Here is a 23,385-nt window from a genome sequence, read left to right as displayed (position 1 = left end):
TATATATATTTTAATTTTTAGTATTTTTTTAAATGTATATATTTATTTTTGGCAGGTTCCATCTACTAACAAAAGCAAAGATTGTTAGGATTTTGCATTATGCTAAACTTCCTCAACTGGCTTTGTGGGCCAATAGTCCTGATGGTGGCGCAACAGCAAACGCCTAAAGTTTAAGACCTTTAAGTTATTAAATGAATATGATATGATGCATATAACACAAACTCTTGCATTATGAAAAGGAAATTTATTTAAATGTTTATTTTATTTGTTTCACACATATAAAAAGACAGTAAAATACAATTCACATGAAAGGAATGTAAAATACTTATGAGGGTGTGATAGAAACCTATCATGTTTTATATAAAAACCACATCCAAAGAACATACAATAGGTAAAAATATTAGCATCACAAAAATCACCAGTACATTTTAGATGGATTAGTGTTCAAAATATTTCACATATAAAAAAGAGTGTAAAGTGTAGAGGTAAAGAAAAAATAAACACCAAGATTATTTTTATTGATTATAATTATTTGCTGTTTTGCCTTCTTTTTCTTAAATTTCTATGTATCTGTTTGTACCTCTGTAAATGAGTATATGTCTGCAATAAAAGAAAGTATAAAAAATGCACCAATTCAGATCCGTGTGAGTTGCCAGTAGATTATTTGCTGCTCTTATTTTGGCGGCAGCGTCCTTCAATTTCCGGTTACGTCACGTCCAACGACCATGTCCCGGAACTGATGTTTTTTGTGCGATTATAACATCATATCTAACAAATATACGGTTGTTGTCATTTTGTATGATAGTTTTCGGGCATATTTATGACAATTGATGATTTAAAATTCATCGGCAGATATTTCAGCAGCTCTTTTAATAATAATAATAATATAAAAAGCAGAATTTAAACCCCGCCGGTGTCGGCTGGCTGGCCGGGGGAATGTTTTAAATGTGACACAAGGTTGAGAGTTGAAGGGGAACATGGCAGCAGGCATCAGTGCTAAACATGCTAAACATGGACTATTAAGCAGTAAAACGTCGCTGTATCACGCTCTTCACAGACAGGTTTCACCCAGCAGTGTTAGTATCCAGAGAGCGGCGACCAGCGCGACAGGAGACTCACAACTCAATGAGAAGTACTGTCTGGATCTGGTCAGGTGGGTCTGACTGCACTCACTGCAACAACACCAGGCAGCTAAATACAAGTTACTCTACATTTACACAGCACATATGGGAGATTAAATCACAAATATGTCCCGTAATTACCTAGTTCAAGGTATAAATGTATACAACACAAAAATTCATGACACTAAAAATATATATTTGAAAACTAAGTATACTATTAAGATATTTTGCCCTCAGTGTTCATTTTGGCACAATCCAGTTAACTAAAAAGCATATATATTTATGTATATATGTGTATATACATGTATGTATGTATATATATGTATACACGTGTGTATATATATATGTGTATATATGTGTATATATGTGTATATATGTGAATATATATATATATATATATATATATATATATATATATATATATATATATATATATAAACTGGAAAAACAAAGTTCGGAATTTGTGTTTGGTCGATTATTTCTCTGTTGTTACAATGCTAATGGTCATTGTATTTTACATCGTTGGAAAGCCTGTTTATTTACCTTCACAATGATGTCCAACTTGTAAGGATCATGCATTTGTGGGATGAGCAGCACAGCTGATTATGTGGGGAGCGCCCAAGAAAAATTTGCCAAAATGCTCCGTCAATAGTAAACAGTGTATTCTCCTGTTGGTATTGACTCTTGTTGTGAGTTGTTTGGTGGATTGGATGATTGATCTCTCTATCAGTAACAAGGAACAAACAAGACATATTGGCTATTTTACACTTTATTCATTTAATACACTGTCAGGAGCCTCAGTAGCGGGTGGAAGATCCATACGCAGCCACAACAGCCTGGCACCTCCTCCTCATGCTGGTCACCAACCTGGTCACACGTTGCTGTGGGATGGCGTTCCATTCCTCAACCAGGATTCACTGCAGGTCAGCCAACGAGGTTGTGTTGGTCACTCTAACACGTACAGCACTCCCAAGCTGATCCCACAAGTGTTGAATTGGGTTGAGGTGTGAACTCTTGGCAGGCCGTTCCATTCTCTCTACTCCCACATTGTGGAGGTAGTCTGTGATAACCCTGGCTCTGTGGGGGCGAGCGTTGTCATCTTGGAGGATGAAGTTAGGTCCCAGATTGTGGAGATATGGGTTCGCCACTGGCTGCAGAATCTCATCCTGATATCTCACTGCATTGAGATGGCCTTCAATGATGACAAGCCTTGTTTTGCCAGTGAGGGAGATGTCGCCCCACACCATGACACTGCCCCCACCAAAAGCTCTTACTCCATCGGTGCAACAATCAGCATAGTGTTCTCCACGTCGTCTCCATACTTTGACCCTGCCATCCAACTTTCACAGACAGAACCTGGTCTCATCACTGAACATGACATTCCCCCACATGTTCAGGTTCCATTGTCTGTGTTGTCGACACCAGCGCAAACGGGCCTGACGGTGAAGGGCATTGCAGGCTTCCTGGTAGCCTTATGAGAATACACTGTTTACCATTGGCAGAGCATTTTGGCAAATTGTTCTTGGGCTCTACCCACATAATCAGCTGTGCTGCTCATCCCACAAATGCATGATCCTTAAAAGTTGGACATCATTGCGAAGGTAAATAAACAGGCTTTCCAACAATGTAAAATACAATGACCATTAGCATTGTAACAACAGAGAAATAATCGACCAAACACAAGTTTCTGAACTTTTTTTTCCCAGTATATATACATATATATATATATATATATATATATATATATACATATATATATATATATATATGTATATATAGCAATTCTTTATTGCAAATATAGTGTGCATACAAACAAAACACATACAACAAATGAGCCATTAATACAGACAAACAATGTCAGAGCCAGGGGGAATATTTTAAATAAAAATATTAAGCAAAGAGTACAAATAAATTGTTTTCACAGCTTTCTTATTTGTTTTAGTTGAAATGATTCTAATGTACTGTTTGGTTTATTTTTAAAATCTTATAAATAACAGTTTAGAGTGGCTTAATTTGGATTAATGAATATACAATTTTGTTAAAATTATCAGATTTATTATATATAATTCTTTACATTAGTTTTTAATCATTATTATTGTAGAAACCAAACAGTACATTATGCCAGTACAACAAAAAATCAGAGTCAATATTAACAGTAGCATAATAAGACACATCTTTCCAAAATTTGTTGGTGTCTGGACGTTTCGAGAGACATTTCACAAAAAGAGCAGTCAACACAAATGTCTTTTTTTAAATTTAAGAAGATAATGACTTGTAAGATAATATCTATGTAACATTTTAAAAGAAACTTCCCTTATTTTATTGGTAAGAAGATATTTGTATGAAAGATTCCAAATATTTCCCCAGTTTAAGTTATCAACAAAATTAGACCAATAGGATACAGCAGAGGGGAACTAGAAATGTATTTGTAGTCTAACGTTACCTCCCACTTTTCAGTCATTATTCAATAGACAAATATATTCACCTCGCTTCGCAAGTTGGTGAATTCTTAAAAATCCATTATGAAATTTGTTTTCCAGCTCTTGAAATATGTTTTAGTTTATTTAGTTTATTAACTTATATGTGTAAAACCTATATATAGGTTTGATTTATGACCGCTGTTCTGCAAAAACTGCTGCAAGTATGGAGGATGGAACCTGCCAAAATAAAAATATAAATAAATAAATAATTAAATGACTCAATAAATAAATGAATATGTCATCAAATAAAGCAAAAATAATATTAAAAATAAATGTAGCCATTAATTAATTGATCAAATATGACATAAATTGATATTTCTGTTTTAATTTGCTTTTTTATTTATTTATCTCTGTCTTATCTCCCTTATTTATTTACTCTTCTATTTAATTTTCCCTTTTATTTCTTTGTGTATTTCTTTTTATTATTTTTTAAATTTATTTATTTGTTTTATTTTACATTTATTTTTAAATGTATGTATTTATTTATTTATGCACAATTTTCCCTTTTCATTTCACCCCTTATTTAATAAATGAATAAATAAAATAATAATACATGTACATAAATATAAATAAATAAATGTAAAAATAAATAAATAAATAGAAAAATTTACAAAATTGAAAATTACACAGAAGAGTAAATAAATAAGGGAATTAATACAAAGATAAATAAATAAAGAACAACTCAAATTAAAACAGAAATATCAATTTATATTTCTTTTTAATATTACTTTTGCTGCAATTAATGACATATATATTTATTTATTGAGTAATTTATTTATTCATTTATTTTTAATTTTGGAAGATTCTGTCCTCCATATGCAAGAATCAAACAAATGTAAATTTGTCTCTACCTTTTTTTTGTTTGAAAAATATTGTACTTGCCCACTAACTTACACTCACTGCCTCTGAAGTAATAGCAAAACTGGCAAAGTAATGACGATGATATGAAGTTATGGAAAAGGCTTTAAAATAAAGAATTAAGTTGAACTTTAGAAGAATGTTATCAACTGCATCTCCTCAGTGTGACCTCCGTGTCCTCTTCCTCAGGTCCAGAGACTATGACGGCTTTGTGTCCTCCCTCCTCCTCCCAGAGGAGGCGCGACGCTCTTCTTTGGCTCTGAGAGCCTTTAATGTGGAGCTGGCACAGGCAGGTAGTCCTACAGCCAGGCTGGATGACGAATGATTACTGATAATACTGCTGTTATTACTGTACTACTACTACTACTGTTACTGCTGCTACTATTACTACGGTTACTGCTATAAGAAAAGTCTGGGATTAAAAACATATAGATATAGTGTTTAATTTCTGTCCTATATTTGTTCCTTCAAAAGGTGAAGGACTCCGTTTCCCAGAAGACCATTGGTTTGATGCGAATGCAGTTCTGGAAGACGGCCATAGAGGAAATCTACAAAGACGACCCGCCTAACCAGCCAATCAGCGCCGAACTGTGGAGGGTAAATATCAAATATCAATATCAGTCATTCTGCAAACAGCAGAACATTCAATCAAATCAAATTTAATTAAATATTTACTTTCAAAGGTAATCTGGCGGAACTGACAAAAACCTACTTATGGAGGACGGAACCTGCCAAAATAAGAAATAAATTAGTAAATAAATAAATGACTCAATGAGTAAAACAATATGCCATTAAATGTAGCAAAAATAAATGTAGCCATTAATTAATTGATAAAATTTGACATAAATTGATATTTCTGTTTTAATTTGCTTCTTTATTTGTCTTTGTATTAATTCCCTTATTTATTTAATCTTGTTTAATCTTCCCTTTTATTTATTTATGTAATTGTTATATATATAATACATATTATATATATTTTTTTTTATAAATTTGTATATGTATTTATTTATTTTTTCATTTATTTATTTAATATTTATTTTTATATGTATTTATTTATGTATTTATGCATTTATTTATTTCTGTATGATTTTCCCTTTTTCATTTCACCTCTTATTTAATGAATAAATACATAAATAAATAACAATCAAAATAATACAAATAAAATAATAATTTAATAACTACAAATAATAAAATAGATAAATACATTTTAAAATAAATATATAAATAAATAAAGGAAAGGGAAAAATAAACAGAAAAGTAAATAAATAAGGAAAATTAATTCAAAGAAATTAATAAAGAAGCAAATTAATACAGAAATATCAATTTATGTCACATTTGATCAATTGATTAATGGCTACATTTATTTTTAATACTATTTTTGCTACATTTAATGACAATTGTATTTATATATTGAGTCATTTATTTATTTATTTATTTATTCATTCATTTTTTGATTAAGGCAGGTTCTATCCTCTATATCTACTAACACAAGCAAAGATTGTTAGGATGTTGTCATTACTGAGTAGTATTTTAAGCAGCTAACTAATAGTGTGGATGATGTTTTTCAGGTGGTGAGGAAACATTACCTGACAAAGAGATGGCTGCTGAGGATCATAACAGAGAGAGTAAGACAGAAATCATCACATTTAGATGATCAGCTTCTTGCTGCTACATTTAGTAATCCTGATAAGAGCTGACACATGTTTGTAAAAATCAGCACCTTTGCTTGCATATATTTTACATTATTTATTTCTTTTCATTGCTGGGTTACTGATGACTGTGCTCCTAAAATATTTTCTCATGAAATACTGGATTGTTTCACTGGACGTCTTCCCCCATTAGTTTATGGAAGACGGAACCTGCCAAAATAAAAAAATAAATGAATAAATAAATAAATTACTCGATAAATAAATGTCAGTAAATGTAGCAAAGATAATATAAAAAATAAATATTGCCATTAATCAATTGATATAATTTGACATAAATTGATGTTAATTTGCTTCTTTATTTATTTATCTTTGTATTAATTCCTTTATTTATTTACTCTTCTGTTTAATTTTCCCTGTTATTTATTTATGTATTCATTTTATTATGTTTTTTGCATTTATTTATTTATTTTATTTGTATTTTTAATTTATTTATTTCTGCATGATTTTCCCTTTGCATTTCACCCCTTATTTGATTAATAAATCAATCAATAAATACATAAAAAATAAATAAATATGTCATTAAATGTAGCAAAAATGATATTACAAATAAAAGTAGCCATTAATTAATTAATAAAATTTGACATAAATTGATATTTCTGTTTAATTAGATTTTTTATTTCTTGGTCTTAGTATTAATTCCCTTGTTTATTTACTATTCTGTTTATTTTTCCCTTTTATTTATTTAGGTATTGATTTTTATTATTGTTTAAATTTATTTATTTATTTTTGCATTTATTTTGTATTTATTCTATATTTATTTTTAAATGTATGTGTATTTATTTATTTATGCAAGATTTTCACTTTGCATTTCACCCCTTATTTATTACATAAATAGATAAATTAAATATATAATTAAAATACAAAACTAAAATAATGATAAATACAGATAAATAAATTCAAAAATAAATAAATACATTTTAAAAATAAATAAATAAAAGGGAAAATTAACCCGATGAGTAAATAAATAAGGGAAATAATACAAAGATAAATAAATAAAGAACAACTCAAATTAAAACAGAAATATCAATTTATGTCGCAATTGATCAATTAATTAATGGCTACATTTATCTTTAATATAATTTTTGCTACATTTAATGACATTTATTTATTTATTGAGTGATTTATTTTTTTTTATTCATTTATTTTTAATTTCGTCTTCCATGTTAGTCGAGCTGTTCACAGTTCATAGACACATGCAACCTGTGGCGATCACAAGTAGGCAGTGTCTCGTTTAAAGTGGACAATGCCTTTCTTTCTATGAAGACTAGCTCTGTAAACTAACAAGTTACCATTTTTTAGCGTAACAATCGTCAAAACTGTGTGTTTCACCAGGAAAAGGATCTGGATGACCGAGCCTATAGAAACCTGCAGGAGCTGGAGAAGTATTCAGAGAACACACAGTCTTCCTTACTGTACCTGCTGCTGGAGTGTTTAGGTAAGGTCAGGTGAGGCTGCTGCTAGCAGGAACCTCTCCGTGGTTAGGTTGGCCATTTACTGCACCCTTAATATTGATAGTTGGTTAGTAGGTTAGGATAAAGTTCAGGGTTTGGTCTTCAGTCTTCAGAGACTTAATGAGAAAGTGTTATTATTTTATAACCAGGTTCCATCAGAATAATTCAGTCAGTTAAAATAAGTCTTTAAAAATGTTTTTTTTGTTTGCAGGGTTGAAAAACGTCCATGCCGACCACGCAGCGAGTCACATCGGTAAAGCTCAGGGAATCGTGACGTGTTTGAGAGCGACTCCTTATCACAGCAGCAGACGGAAAGTCTACCTACCCATGGACATCTGCATGCTGGTGAGTCAACGCTTCATAGTGATGTCAATTATTCTTTGAAACTGTTCAGTATGGAGGATGGAACCTGCCAAAATCAGAGGCAGCGGTACACCAGCAACTCCTGTGTTCTGAGAGTTAAAATTACTGTTTTTGTCAATGGAGTCTGGTGGCTTTGAAGAGAGCATAGATGACAGCTTCAGTTCCCCGTCAGAAAGGGCTGTCTGACAGCGAAGTAAAGCGGTGAAAATATTCTAAATATAGCGTACACTTAAACTGATATAGATATTTTTAGGTGTCTAAACCTGCCAAAAATAAATAAATGACTCGATAAATAAATAAATATCTCATTAAATGTAGCAAAAACAATATTAAGAAATAAATGTAGCCATTAATGAATTTGATAAATAAATAAAATAAAATAGAATTGTTAATTTAGCTTTGTATTAATCCCCTTATTTCTTTAATCTTCTGTTTCAATTTCCCTTTTATTTATTTATTTTGCATTTATTTATTTTATTTACTATTATTATTTTATTAATTAAATAAAGGGTGAAATGCAACGGGTAAATCATGCAAAAATAAATACCTGAATAAATAAATACATTTTAAAAATAAGAAAAATAAATAAAAGGGAAAATTAAACAGAAGCTAATTAAAACAGAAATATCAATTTATGTCACATTTTATCATTTAATTAATGGCTACATTTCATTTTGATATTATTTTAGCTACATTTAATGACAATTATGTATTTAGTCTGTATTTATTCATTAATTTTTTTATTTGGCATGTTCCGTCCTCCACACTACTCCATCTACTGTGGTAATACACTGACTATGGAGAAGTACCTCATACAACCACACTTAAAAACATCTGAACTATTCCTCTGACTCCACTCAGCTGGTTTAAAGCCTGAATTTGGTTCCCAAAGATGCCATAAAGCTTCCCACACACTCATGCCTCCACACGTTGGGCTGACTCATGTTTCGGCTTTGGCATGATGCCCGATGATATTCTTGTCGGAGCGGTAATGAAAACAAACCAAGGGATTGTTACACAACAACCATATGGAGAAACGCAGCGAGCCTCAGATTTAAACCCTCCTGCGTGCAGATGCATACATGATGCAGATAAACAAATAATGCCGCTAACAATTTGCAACCTTTGTGTGGACCATCTGTCCCACATAGAGAACCACAAACTGCTGCTGCTGGAGGACCTGAGGGGTAGGAAGGGTGTGTATTTTGGTTGAAGCACGCAGGTTCTGCCCTTAAAATCTTCAGCCGGAGGATGACGCTTTTGACCCGAGGTCTGCTGAGCACACTCACCTCACATCACCTTCACTCTGCGGCCTGAAGAGGGCGCTGTTGATACACATGAAATACCCTGCTGTCATCCATATGAACCATTTAGCTCAAGTTCTCTAGGCAGGGTGACTTACTCATTGCTGAAGAAGTAAATCAAGATTAAATGTAATGTTTCCTTGATTAACCCTCTGAGACCCACAATATACCCGTTTTTATCTTTTTTAGGGGGGTGCAGGGGGTCTTTAGGGGGAGATAGCAGGTCAACAGTAGATGTCACATAGAAGTGGTGTACATCATCTGAAAGCTGGGAACCTGAACATTAATTTGAGATGCTGCTCAGCACTGTGTGTCAAGTTGTTCTAGTCATAAATCAGAAATAAACATGAATTAATAAATTAATTATTTAAAATAAACAGTGAAAGTGTATAAGGGTTTAGAAAATGATGATAGAAGTATATGATGGTCATCCCCATGCTCTATTATGTCTCATAAGTTGCTGCAGCAATTTTTGGGTTGATACCATTTGTTACACAGATTTGGTGCTAAATTTAAAAAAAATTGATAAAAATGATCAATAATCCCTCTAGAATACCACATTAAGACACCAAGACCTTGAGGAACACCATAGAAAAAGCCATGCTGTGATTTGATATCAAAAACCTTTGACATTTGGAGATTTCTGCAAGACTTGCATTTTTCAGCAATTGGATGGCGTGAAAAAACCCTTATTGTCAATCTAGCTAGGAAAGCCATCCATCCTCTGAATGCTCTGGGTCTCTAGTTTGTGACTGTAAAGTTTCATGAGGCTGTGATTATCCTAGAGGTCACCACAGGTCATTTTATACAGTGAGGAAGTTTCAAAAAATGGTCTCACTACAATGAAATGGCTACTATGGGGACATCATCACACATGAATACAGTTGGGCTCATTGGATCCACAAGAGTCTCAGCTTTACAGTGATACCCAATCTATGTAATTCAAGACTGTTTAAGGACCCCAGCATGCAGAAATATTCGAATACACCATTTTAGAATAGGAAAAAATAACACATTTATTGACTTCACTATGACTTGCCCCAAACTACATGTGATTATCATAAAGTGGGCATGTCTGTAAAGGGGAGACTCGTGGGTACCCATAGAACCCATTTTCATTCATATATCTGGAGGTCAGAGGTCAAGGGACCCCTTTGAAAATGGACATGACAGTTTTTCCTCGCCAAAATTAAATGCAGGTTTGGAGTGTTATTTAACCTCTTAGTAATATTTGTATCTTCATTCTGGCTTTAAAACTGAGCCTACTTCAACTTAAAAATATAAACTTGTGTTAATGTGTAAAAGAAATTAACGAATTTGCACTAACGCGTTAATTATCATGTTAACTTTGTCAACCCTGTTTCATATGTCTTGTGTCAATGTATTTAGGTCCGAGGACTTATTGAACTTCAAATGACGATGATGATTAGTATTTTTTAATTTTTTAATTTAATTAATTAATTAATTAATTATTTGTATATATATATATGCATACTCCACTATATACATATATATATATACACACATTGCACTCCATACCTATATATGCATATTACACTACATACATATATATATGCAGATGAAACCACATTTTGACTAATGCTATATATATATATATTTTAAATATATATAGCATTAGTCAAAATGTGGTTTCATTTAGGGATGGCGTCCTGTTCCCTTCTGCTTTCTTCTCTTATTTGGCCGGTTGCTACTTTTTTTTTTTTCTGAAGGACTTCATCCAAGTTTTCCAATTTGTTCTGGGGAGACTCTGTTGGGTCTTGCTTTTCTGCTGCTCGGCCGTAAGCATCTTCACGTTCACGTCGTGAAACTCGCTGTGGTCCTCCAGTTCAGTTTGGAGGCCCTGATTGACCTCTTCCTCAGCTTGGACCTTTTTTAGGCTGGTTTTGTGAGCCACTTTGAGATCCGTCACTTCATCCTGCAGGGTGCGGTTTTCCTTCTGAAGGATGCGGTTTTCGTCCTGCAGGGTGTTATTTTGCTCCTGAAGCAGCGCAGTTTTCTCCACTTGTTTCTGGAGGGTCCCCGATTGGACGAGCATATCATCCTGCAGGGTGCGGTTTTTCTCCTGCAAGGTGCGGATTGCCTCCTGCAGGGTGCTTTTCATTTCCTCTTGAACAAGTGCAGTTTTCTTCATTTGTTTCTGGATGAACCCCGTTTTAACAAGCACATCATCCTTCAGGGTGCGGTTTTCGTCCTGCAGGGTCTTATTTTCATCCTGAAGCAGCGTAGTTTTCTCCACTTCTTTTTGGAAGGACCCCGTTTGGACGAGCACATCATCCTGCAGGGTGCGGTTTTTCTCCTGCAAGGTGCGGATTGCCTCCTGCAGGGTGCTTTTCATTTCCTCCTGAACAAGTGCAGTTTTCTTCATTTGTTTCTGGATGAACCCCGTTTTAACGAGCACATCATCCTTCAGGGTGCGGTTTTTCTCCTGCAGGGTGCTATTTTCCTCCTGTAGGGTGCAATTTTTCTCCTGCAGGGTGCTATTTTCCTCCTGTAGGGTGCAATTTTTCTCCTGCAGGGTGCTATTTTCCTCCTGTAGGGTGCTATTTTCCTCCTGTAGGGTGCTGTCTTTCTCCTGCAGGGTGCTGTCTTTCTCCTGCAGGGTGCTATTTTCCTCCTGTAGGGTGCTATATTCCTCCTGCAGGGTGCTGTCTTTCTCCTGCAGGAGTTTATTCAAGTTGTCCACTTGTTTCTGGAGCGGCTCGGCTTGGATCTTACTTTCCTCAAGCTCGGTGGTAAGCTTCTTCATCTCCACAGCGTGAAAGTCGCGGCTGACCTCGAGTTCAGTTCGGAGGCCGTGATTGACCGCCTGCTCAGTTTGGAGCTCTTTTAGGCTGTTTTTGTGAGCCACTTTGAGATCCCTCACTTCCTCTTGCAGGTCGCTGTCTTTCTTCTGAAGGATGCGGTATTTGTCCGCAAAGAAGAGGTTTTCCCCCTGCAGGGTGCTATTTTTCTCCTGAAGCAGCGTAGTTTTCTCCACTTGTCTCTGGAGGGACCCCGTTTGGACGAGCAGTTCATCCTGCAGGGTGCGGTTTTTCTCCTTCAGGGTGCTATTTTCCTCTTGCAGGTTGCTGTCTTTCTCCTCCAGGAGCTTATTCAAGTGGTCCACTTGTTTCTGGAGAGACTTGCCTTTCTCCAGCTCGGTGGTAAGCATCTTCAGCTTCACATCCTGAAAGTCGCTGAGGTCCTCGAGGAGGCCCGGATTGACCTCCTGCTCAGCTTGGAGCTTTTCTTGGCTGGTTTTGTGAGCCACTTTGAGAGCCGTCACCTCATCCTGCAGGGCGCGTTTTTTCTCCTGCGGGGTGCTGTATTTTTTTTTAAAATACATAATACAACATCATAAATAAAATCGCATATTACAACATCGTCACATTACAATCAATTTACATATGTCACATGTTACATATGTTATTATAGCCCAAGTGTCTGACAGCATTATGGAAAGGACCCTTCAGAGAAATACAGCGTCTTTCATTACCTTTTGCTTGATCCGATCTGTTTGTTATTGTGTTTGAGTCCTGCTCAAGGAGCTCAAGCCTCGTTGGGAAATCGGAATATCCGTATACTCAAATAAATACGGGCGGCCATCGAATTCAAAGTTAGCTGACAAAGTTGATCCCTGTAGCCCTTTTAGTAACTTTATTTATCCCTTAGAAATAGTATAGTAAAAAGTGTGTAGACACCCTGCAGCACCACGTCACACTTGGGAACACTGCTGCACTGGAGAGATCGGCGTTGTTGTTGAAGTATTTCTGTTTCTGTGTTTCTGCAGCATGGAGCGTCTCAAGAGGACTTCATTCGCGGAAGCCGGGAGCAGAACGTCCGGGATGTCACGTACGACATCGCCAGTCAGGCTCACGTACATCTACAACACGTGCGTACCACACTTGCATGACACGACTAAACACATGAGTGATTGTTGAAGCTCCAGATTTCCATCAGACCAAAACCAACAATGTGTTTCTGACTTCCTGTCTGTGGCTCTCAGCTCCCAGCTCAGTGGTTCCTACTGTAGATATAAAAACAGCTCGCAAAGATATCCTTTCTCTTTTTAAGGCTCAGTAATCTCCTAAAACAGCTGCTCACTGTTGTTTTTATCAAACAAACAGGAGGAATTAGTGACTTTGTTGGGGACTATTTTCAGCGGTGGATTAATCCACTAGTGAGTATTAGTGGCAGCAGGACGGTGTATGTAGAATTGAGTCAACATAAACTGCAGTGTGTATGTGTGTGTTCATGTTGATGATGATGGTGTCACCCAGTGACGCAGTGAGGCTCATTGATGAGTTTTTAATGGAGCACAGAGGAAGAAGAGTTTGAGTTTTTCACAAAAACTGGAAAACCTGGAGTTCTTTAATGCATACCAGTGCAGCGCCCGTTCGATACTGATACCAGTATCGGAAATGCGTCCGATACTGCCCAAAATTCGGGATCTTGATTTGCCGGAAATCAACTCTTCTTCGCCGCTCCAACAGTAGCCTTCATTGTGCTTAATGAACGTGCATCAGACCTACGGGACTGCAGCGCGCTGCACGCTCATATGACATTTCTTCTTCGGTTCTGCTAGCTTCCTGCTAGCTGTATGCGGCTGTAATAATGGATCTATTGGCTGTAAATCATCACTTTTATTATCTTCTAATACACCCATGGGCTGTATGCTGTAAGCCTGTACCGTGGTGGATGTATTAACGTCTCTGTGCCCAAACAACCGTCTATCGGCCAGTAACTAGTAGTGCTAGTAGCATGACATCAACAGAATTTAATGGAGTTGTAGGCTATTTACTAACACGCAGGGCAAAAGCACAGGACACAACCTCTTCTACATCCATGGTCTGTGGTCTATTGGACCCTCTTCTACATCCATGGTCTGTGGTCTATTGGACTCTATTTTGGATCCTTGACATGAAAAAGTTTGAGATTGATCTCAAAATCTGTGAGCTGGATTTTTCTAACTTTCATTTATGTCCATCGCTCACTTTATGTTCCTCTGGGAAGCAAAAAAGTTTAATAAATAAGTAGGTAAATAGTTATAATAGTATGAATATTTATTATATTTTTATTGTTCAACACAGGACGTTTCAGTAGAGACATTAAATATGACAATAGAATAGAAATAATTTAGTTTTACTTTTGTACGGCACTTTGCAGGCGGACGTTTTACTGGCGTCTGGTAGTCGCATTCAGTCCAAAATGGCGGTGGAGTAGCTCTGCTGCTGGGCGCTGATGTTGCAATGGAACGAACAATTGACTTTCACTTTGTATCAATATACGTTCTTTCTCATCATCCTGGAAACATTTTTACTATACAACAGGAAGCTAACACGTATATTTCTGTCTGAATCCTCCGCAGCCGCTACGCTCAGAGACGAGGAAACGTTAAATTCACATCCGCGGTGTTGTAACAACGCTAGCGAGAGTTCAAAGAGTGGGAACAAAACAGCATGCTATCTGTGAAAGTCAGCTTCGGTTGATGCTTTGACATGCAGTGTTTTTCAGCACCTACAGTGTGGTGGGTAATTAAGCGTGTCTTACGTTACTCATGCAGCTCTGATGAGGTTGGAGCTAATTGGTTTGAGATTTATTCGCCTCCACTAATACGCCTCATTGATTCTTGTACTTTCTGAGGCTTTTTTCATTAAGCTGCCTGCTTCCCAAACAATCATCAGCCGTTCTGCTTTATTTGAACCTTGTTTATACCAATTAAGAACGTCCCTCACTGATAAAGCGCATGTGGTCATACTGAGTGAAACCAATAAGAATGGAAATGCTTTTATTGTGGTGACTGTCTTTTATGTCTTCCTCCTGACTGAGTCTATTAGAAAAATGCTAATTAATTTAGAAAGGCTTATTAATACCAGTCATAAGAACATTTAATGGCTTCTGTACATTTAAATCCATAATGATAATAATACATACAGTATAAACAAACACAACTGGAAATAATAATAATAAAAATAATAATAAACTTTATTTATAGAGCACTTTACCGGTGGCCGGTGAGTGTATATATGTATATGGTGTAATATGCATATATATGTATAGAGTGCAATGTGTGTGTATATATATATATATATATATATATATACACACAAAAACATTTTTATTAAATAAATAAATACTGACCATCATCGTCATTTGAAGTTCAATAAATCCTCGGAGCTAAATACATCGACACAAGACGTATGAAATAGGTTTGTCAAAGTTAACATGATAACTAACGCCTTAGCGCAAATTCTTTAATTTCTTTTACGCATTAACGCAAGTTTTGATTTTTAGGTTGAGGCAGCCTCAGTTTTAAAGTTAGAATGAAGATACAAATACTACTAAGAGGTTAAGTAACGCTCCAAACTTGCGCTACATTTTGATGAGAAAAAACTGTCATGGCCATTTTCAAAGGGGTCCCTTGACCTCTGACCTCCAGATATGTGAATGTAAATGGGTTCTATGGGTACCCACGAGTCTCCCCTTTACAGACATGCCCACTTTGCACTTTGCCATGTTATGATTTGAGCATATTGTTTATGCTAAATGCAGTAACTGTGAGGATTTCTGGACAATATCTGTCATTGTTTTGTGTTGTTAATTGATTTCCAATAATAAATATATACATACATTTGCATAAAGCAGCATATTTGTCCACTCTCATGTTGATAAGAGTATTAAATACTTGACAAATCTCCCTTTAAGGTATATTTTGAACTGATAAAAAAATGTGTGATTAATTTGCGATTAATTGCGATTAAATATTTGAATCGATTGACAGCCCTAGATCAGACTTAAAAAAAATGGATCACCAGAATTTTTTTTCTCACTTGCCTCTCAGATCTTCCGTGCATTCATGAGCTGCAATCATATCAAAATGTTTTAGTTGTTCTGTTGTGTGACCAAAAACAAAACAGACAAATATGAAAATTATGTTTCTGAGAGGAGAGGACAGAACAAAGGTTTAACCAGCTGGAAAAAACAGCCTGAAAATGCACCCACGTCGGTCATTTTCACACATAAATGGTGTTATAGAAATTTGCCAGCTCAGTGTGGACGTAGTCAGTCTGTTCCCTGTTTGTTTGATTTGTGTTTGTTCTGCTCTCTTTCTCTTTCAGGCACGATCATTTAGCAGCAACGTCCCAGCGGCCGCCAATCTGGCCTTCCTGCAGACGGTGAGTCTTAAAACATCAAATAAGATAAGTGGTAAGACAAAGTGAGGGACATTTCTCTATGCGGCTTAAATTCGTTTATTAAAATAAAGGTCTTTGTAAGTAGCACACACACATCACAAGTTAAAGTTACTTCGAGGAACTTTTATTTTATGTTGATTTTGGCAGTCCCGCACCAGACTCCCTTTAGAAAACCTCATTTTACTGCAGCAGGGTCCGACAGTCTGCCCTGCTCAGTCCTGGTTCTGGTTCTCCTGTGCCTCCCATCCCTCCAGACTATAGGACTATGTGTGAAAACACATAATGTACCTGGTGTGGACTAGTCATTACTTTTCTCTCTTTAGATGCCAGAATCTGGGTAAGGTCTCATTCAGAGGTTTAAAATGTGTTTGCAGTGTTGCATGTTAACTAAACGTTAATGCACGTCAGGTACGGAGGACGGAACCTGCCAAAATCAAAGAGTAAATAAATAAATAAATGACTCAATAAATAAATATGTCGTTAAATGTAGAAAAAATTATATTAAAAATAAATGTAGCCATTAATTAATTGATAAAATGTGATGTTTTAATTGGCGTTGTTCTTTATTTATCTTTGTATTAATTTCCTTATTTATGTACTCTTCTGTTTAATTTTCCCTTTTATATATATTTATGTATTTATTTTTATTAATTTTTAAATGTATTTATTAATTTGTTGTTCTTTTATCTTTTTATTTATTTTTATTTTTTATTATTTCATTGTTATCTATTTTATTTATTAAATAGGGGGTGAAAGGCAAAGGGAAAACTGTGCAGAAATAAATAAATACATAAATACATACATTTAAAAATAACTATAAAACAAATGCAAAAATAAACAAAAGGGACAAGTAAACAGAGGAGTAAATAAATAAGGGAATTGATACAAAGTTGAATAAATAATAATAATAAATCATTTATTTTTGCACTTATTTTTTATTTTTTCAATATTTATTTTTAAATATATGTATTTCTTTATTTATCTATGAACGATTTTCCCTTTGCATTTCAACCTTTATTTATCTCCCCAAACTTATTTATTTATATCTTCTTTTCTTTATACATTTCTTTTTTCAATTTTCAAAGATGAATAAATAAAGAAGCAAATTAAAACAAATATAAAGTTAAGTCACATTTTATCAATTAATTAATGGCTACATTTATTTTTAATAATATATTTGCTTAATTTAATGACATATTTATATATTTATTGAGTCATACATTTATTATTCATTTATTTTTTATTTTGTCAGTTTCCGTCCTCCATAGTCAGGCTTGTTTTCTAGCAGCAGGAGTTTCGTGCTACTGGGAGAGCTGATTATTCTGTGCAGTGATGATGTAAGTTGAAGGCAATCATTAAAAACAGTGGTGGCAGAAAACCAAATTTAGATTTGGATGTTTGTGTTTACATCTAGTTTCCCCTCCGGGATCAGTTCATCCATCTGTCACATGAAACATCTCAGAAAACACGGCTTTATTTTGGCAGAAAATATAAAACTCACGGAATGATTTTTTACTGTGTTCTGGGATTTTTAGATAAGAAGCACCTCAGGGAACTGGCTTTAGAAAAACCCACACACTCTGCTTGATGTAGACATTTTAATGTGGCCTCCTACAGGCAACAAAATTGTGATTTGATGTGATTTCAATACTGTTTGTCTGTGTAAACATTTAAGTAACACTTACACCAATGAAATTATCATACGAAGCACAAACTGGATGCATCATTCAGATAGAAGCAGTAGCTGAGATGTTCCAAATCAGGGAGCAAATGTAATTAAAGCGCTGTTTTTCTGGAAAGTTGGGAGTTGAGTTGGTGCTGCTACTTAGGAGGACGGAACCTGCCAAAATAAATTAATGAATAAATAAATGACTCAATAAATAAATAAATGAATAAATATGTCATTAAATGAAGCAAAAATAATATTAAAAATAAATGTATCCATTAATTATTTGATAAAATATGACATAACTTAATAAACATAATAAAAGTTTTGGGAGATAAATAAAGGGTGAAATGCAAAGGGAAAATCATAAATAAATAAATAAATACATACATATATTTCAAAATAAATATGAAATAAATAAAAAATAAGTGCAAAAATAAATTATTTATTTATCTTTGTATTAATTCCCTTATTTATTTACTCTACTGTTTAATTTTCCCTTTTATTTATTTATGCATGTATTTATCTTTTATTATTTTAAAACGTATGTATTTATTTTTTGCATTTATTTATTTGTTTTATAATTATTATTAATCGTCTGTATTTATGTATGTATTCATGCATTTATTTATTTATACACAATTTTCCCTTTGCATTTCACCCCCTATTTGATAAATAAATAGATACAAATTAAATGCAAAAGTAAAATCGTACATAAATAAATAATAATAAAAAAATATATATATATACATTTAAAAATAAATGAATAAATAAAAAATTAATGCAAAAAATATTAATGAATTTGGATGGCTATTATAAAGTTGCAACTGATGATTATAATAACTTGTTAAATGGTTAATAAATACTTTGTAAAGTGTTTATAAACATTATTTAGATCGACAGTTAATACTTTGTCAATGGTTAATAATTGGTTTCTGGTCCATCTATCTATGTAATGTTTATAGATGTTTTACAATAAATTTCTTAAAGGTTTACAAATCGTTTGGTAATCATTAACAAATACTTAATATAGTATGAAAAATGTTATATGTGTAACAATAAACTGATAATAAATACTTAAATAACAGATAATAAATACTACTAATGTAATCAGAGTGTAATTGTTATCGTCTCTTATCAGCTATGATACAATATATAATAAACAATTATTTCATATAACTAATAATAGAATAACAGAAATTACAGTATTACTAATAATTACATTATAAGTTATAATTTCATTGTTTAACAGTTATAATTATATATTAATATAATTAAGTGTAATTAACTATCAATTTACCAATTATGCAGTAAATGAGTTTCCTTTCAGTAAATGTTCATAAACGTGATGCTGAGAAACACTATAGGTCTCCTGCAGTCTGCACACAGCAAAAACCAGTCTGCCCTCGTGAATGATTTTCACGCTGCAGTGGACGTTTAGCGCTGCAGCTGTGTGCACATGTGATGCTCTTCCAGCTCAGTGTGCTCCTCCACGTGAAACCGTCGACGCTGCCTCTCGTGCTTTCTCACCGCGCTGAAAATTTAATTCAGATGAATTGCAGGTCGAGTGTCGTGTGAAACAGCAGGAAACGCAGAGCGGAGCTGGTGAAGCCAGAGGGACATTAAACACACCATTGTTAGCTCTCTGACTTTAACACATGGATCTTTATTTAAACCTTACTGAGCCAGTAGAGTAGTGGACAAACATTAAGGGTCACTTCGATGTAATTTAAAAAAAAAAAATACAGTTTTAAGTGGTAACATGCTCAAAGACAAACTGAGGGACGTTTCTTTATAAAACCCCTGATATCTATTTAAGAAAAAAATATCTGAAAGTCATTTTTAAATATTAAAAAAACACAGATGATCTGAAAAATAGTGTCTCATGATGACTGAAAGCGTTCATGAAAAGCTTTACGTAAATGATAAATACATTTATTCAAATAAATGTCTCTTTGTTTGTCAGTAGCACACACACATCATCGATTGATCACTTCTTATCACAAGTTAAAGCTACTATGAGGAATTAAATTTTTTTTGTTGATTTTGGTGGTCGCTGTGGACAAAGGGCGGTTGTGTTTCTGAGCACCAGAGTCCATTTAAGCCCCGTTTCCACCGCAGGAACTTTCCCCCGGAACTAAGAACCTTTTGAGAACCTCATTGCGTTTCCACTGCAGGGACCAGGGTCTAATTTAAGTTTTGGGGAAATTGTGTGGAGCCTTTTCACCCCCCAAAAAGGCCCTGGTAGTGTGGTAGTACCTTCTGAAAGTACAGGAACTTGGGGCGCTGCTGTAGCTTTCCTCGTAAAGCATGCGCCCCATGTACTAAGGCTCAGTCCTTACTGCAGCAGCCCAGGGTTCAAATCCGACCTGTGGCCCTTTGCTGCATGTCATCCCCTCTCTCACCCCCTTTCATAACTTACTCTCTCTCTATCAATAAAGGCATTAAAAAGCCCCAAAAAATTATCTTTTAAAAAAAAAAGCACAGGAACTTTTGGGGTGGAGATCGCAGGGATGACCATCACTGATTGGTCAAACACACACGGCGCTGCTGCTTCAACTCGTGTACTGCTTCATTCATAATCAAGGAAGTACTCTTGTATCTATTTAGGACCATTTTAGGACGAGCGGAGAACATTTCTATTTGTGTGATAACATTGAAAGTAAAGTTAGGCTCTGCTGTCGGCTTCCTGATTAATAAGAAAAAAAAGACAGATAGAAAGAGAGACACATTGCGACAGCGAGCGGTAATGTTAGAAGAGAGAGACGTAGCGCTGTGGTTCTGTGAGTGAGAGAAAGAAAAGTTATTTTCTGATTGTTTCACGGCGGTTACGTTCTAAAACGCCATTAAATAACCACCAAACACTCAACAGATGATTCACTGTGGAGACAGACGCTCTTCGTTTCATTTTCCTAAAGTAAATCGTCGTAAATACGTTTTCTAATGTGTTTTTATAGAGTAAACAGGCGGGCACACTGAACTGCAGGCTGCACTGTTTTCCTAGTTTCATATGATACCAGTATCTTCACTCTAGCTTTAAAACTGAGCCGCTACAACCTAAAAATCACAATTTGCGTTAAAGAAATTAGTGACGTTAAAATTCATTTGCGTAAACGCGTTATTCATTTTATTCAATTTAACATTTTATTCTGCCGACTGGGTCGAGCGGTGTCGCTGTTTGGATCTCTGGGAGGTGAGATCCACAAACACACCAACAAGAAGTTCGCCAACATGAACAAGACGTTCAGTCTGATTATCTGGTTATTCTTAATCGTCTGGGACTTCATCAGAGTTCTTTCACACAACTCTTCTGTGGTGTTGTGTGCTGCAGGTGGTGTTGGAGGACTACCTGCAGCGAGTGAGGAGGGCAAATTTTGATGTTTTCCATCCGAGTCTGAAGAACAGAAACCCCCTCCTCCCCATCCAGCTGTACCTACGCTCCTGGAAGAAGACCTACTGACATCAGTCCTTCATCTCTTCCTCCTCCTCCTCCTGCAGCTGATCTGCCTCCTCTGAAGGCTGCAGGACTGAGACTTCACCTCTCTGGAAGGGGATTCTGCCTTGAAACAGGTCCACAAAGAAATCCAGACTTGTTTTGAACCACACCAGTGAAGTCTGCCTCTGTAATAACAACCACAAACCACAGCAGAGACACCGACCGTCGTTTCTCAACCTCCAGTTCCAAGAGTTCCCTGGAGACGAGTGTTGCCTCAACAATTCAAGTATTGAATTATATTTATATTTCATTCCTGAATGTATGAGTGTAATTTGACCAGAGGCCTGCACTACGAAGCGAGTTCAACATACCCAGGGTATCTTCTCGTTATCTGGCTTAACTAACCCTAACAACCGCGATACTTTCATATCTTATAATCACCCACAGCATACATAAAAGTACCGGTAGCAAAGTAACTCAAGGCCGTTCATACAGTCTGCTGGACTGTAAACGCACCACTCTGATGTATTTCTAATTTATTTTTTATTTGCTCCCCAGTTTCACACCTTCGGGGTTGCAGCTGAAACACTAAAGCTAAAATATTGTCATACACGCTATAAGAACACACCAATGCAGCACATTAATTTAATGGAATACACACATGTAATTCTAGTCAGATCTATCGTGCTCTTAAAATATTTAATCGCAAATAAAAATGCATAATTTCAATGACCAGATACGTTTGAACATCACCACGCCAATTACAACACATCAGAGACAAACATGTTTTGCCACGGTTAGCTAGGTAACGTTCACTTGGATGCAATGACACAAAATGGATCGGATTGGGAAGAAGCCCGCAAAGAGACGAAACTCCGGTGCTTTTTTGACAACAGCCGCTATATGCCGCCATTTTGGACTGAAAACGCCAATGAGTCTGTGGCCGAATCCAGAGTTGTTTTCCTCGTCATAATGAACGTGCATCAGACCTACGGGACTGCACCGCCCTGCACGCTCATATATGATATATCGGGTACTGCCAACTTCCTGCTGGCTGTATGCGGCTGTAATAATGGATCTATTTGCTGTAATTCCTCACTTTTATTTGCACCGATCACACACTGAGACACTGCAATAACCTGAAATGAAACACAGCTATATGTCATGTCTGTTGTTTACAGAAGGATAAAATAATGTCTTTAAATAAAATACGACTTTGTTTGTGCGACGTGTCTGTGATACATCTTCTTTTCATCTGATAAAACCAGTTTTGAGATACTTGTGCTTTAGTATTTCCATTTTCTGCTACTTTATACTTTAATTCCACTACATCTCAGAGGGAAATATTGTGTTTTTTACTACATTTATCTGACTGAGTTCCCTTTCAAATCAAGATTTGACATTAAAAAACATACAAGCTTATAAACTACAAAAAAGCAGCATCTTGTCACAGGTTAAACTTCTCACACAGGGTTCCCACGTGTCCTGGAGAACAGACGTACTGTGCAGTGCATTTTGTTATGTTGCAGCCTTATGCTAAAATGATTTTAATTAATTTCCCCCTTCATCAATCTACAGTCAACACCCCACAATGACCCACCGAGTTTTAGTCATTTATTAAACTAAAATAGGACTTTGACAGAAGTGTTCAGACCCTGCACTATGACACTCCTATTTCTCTTGATCAACATTGAGATGTGTCTACACCTTAATTGGAGTCCACCTGTGGTCACTTTAATTAATTGGACATGATGTTTAAAGGCACACACCTGTATATGGTCTCACAGCTCATGATGCAACCATG

General features: G+C 35.3%; 2 protein-coding genes across 3 annotated transcripts; one reads left to right on the top strand and one right to left on the bottom strand.

Moving 5' to 3' along the window:
- Positions 1-729: 729 nt before the first annotated feature.
- On the top strand, positions 730-22,806 carry ndufaf6 (NADH:ubiquinone oxidoreductase complex assembly factor 6). 2 transcript variants are annotated; one of them, XM_074654449.1, is made up of 9 exons: positions 730-1,153; positions 4,649-4,748; positions 4,934-5,056; positions 6,028-6,084; positions 7,501-7,603; positions 7,831-7,964; positions 13,077-13,178; positions 16,405-16,461; positions 21,477-22,806. In XM_074654449.1, the coding sequence occupies exons 1-9, from the start codon at positions 978-980 to the stop codon at positions 21,603-21,605; spliced, it is 981 nt and encodes a 326-aa protein (XP_074510550.1). In that variant the 5' UTR covers positions 730-977; the 3' UTR covers positions 21,606-22,806. The 2 variants fall into 2 exon arrangements, with proteins under 2 accessions (XP_074510550.1, XP_074510551.1); XM_074654450.1 differs by having other exon boundaries at positions 4,649-4,752.
- Positions 10,995-12,632, bottom strand: LOC141779824 (uncharacterized). Its single transcript, XM_074654859.1, has 2 exons — positions 11,636-12,632; positions 10,995-11,593 (listed from the first exon to the last, which is right to left on the bottom strand). The coding sequence occupies exons 1-2, from the start codon at positions 12,630-12,632 to the stop codon at positions 10,995-10,997; spliced, it is 1,596 nt and encodes a 531-aa protein (XP_074510960.1).
- Positions 22,807-23,385: the final 579 nt, after the last annotated feature.

This window comes from Sebastes fasciatus, chromosome 12, assembly GCF_043250625.1.
Source record: "Sebastes fasciatus isolate fSebFas1 chromosome 12, fSebFas1.pri, whole genome shotgun sequence".
Classification (NCBI taxonomy): Eukaryota; Metazoa; Chordata; class Actinopteri; order Perciformes; family Sebastidae; genus Sebastes; species Sebastes fasciatus.
The sequence above is the reverse complement of the archived record's forward strand: the minus strand, read 5'-3'. Positions and strand labels throughout refer to the sequence as shown.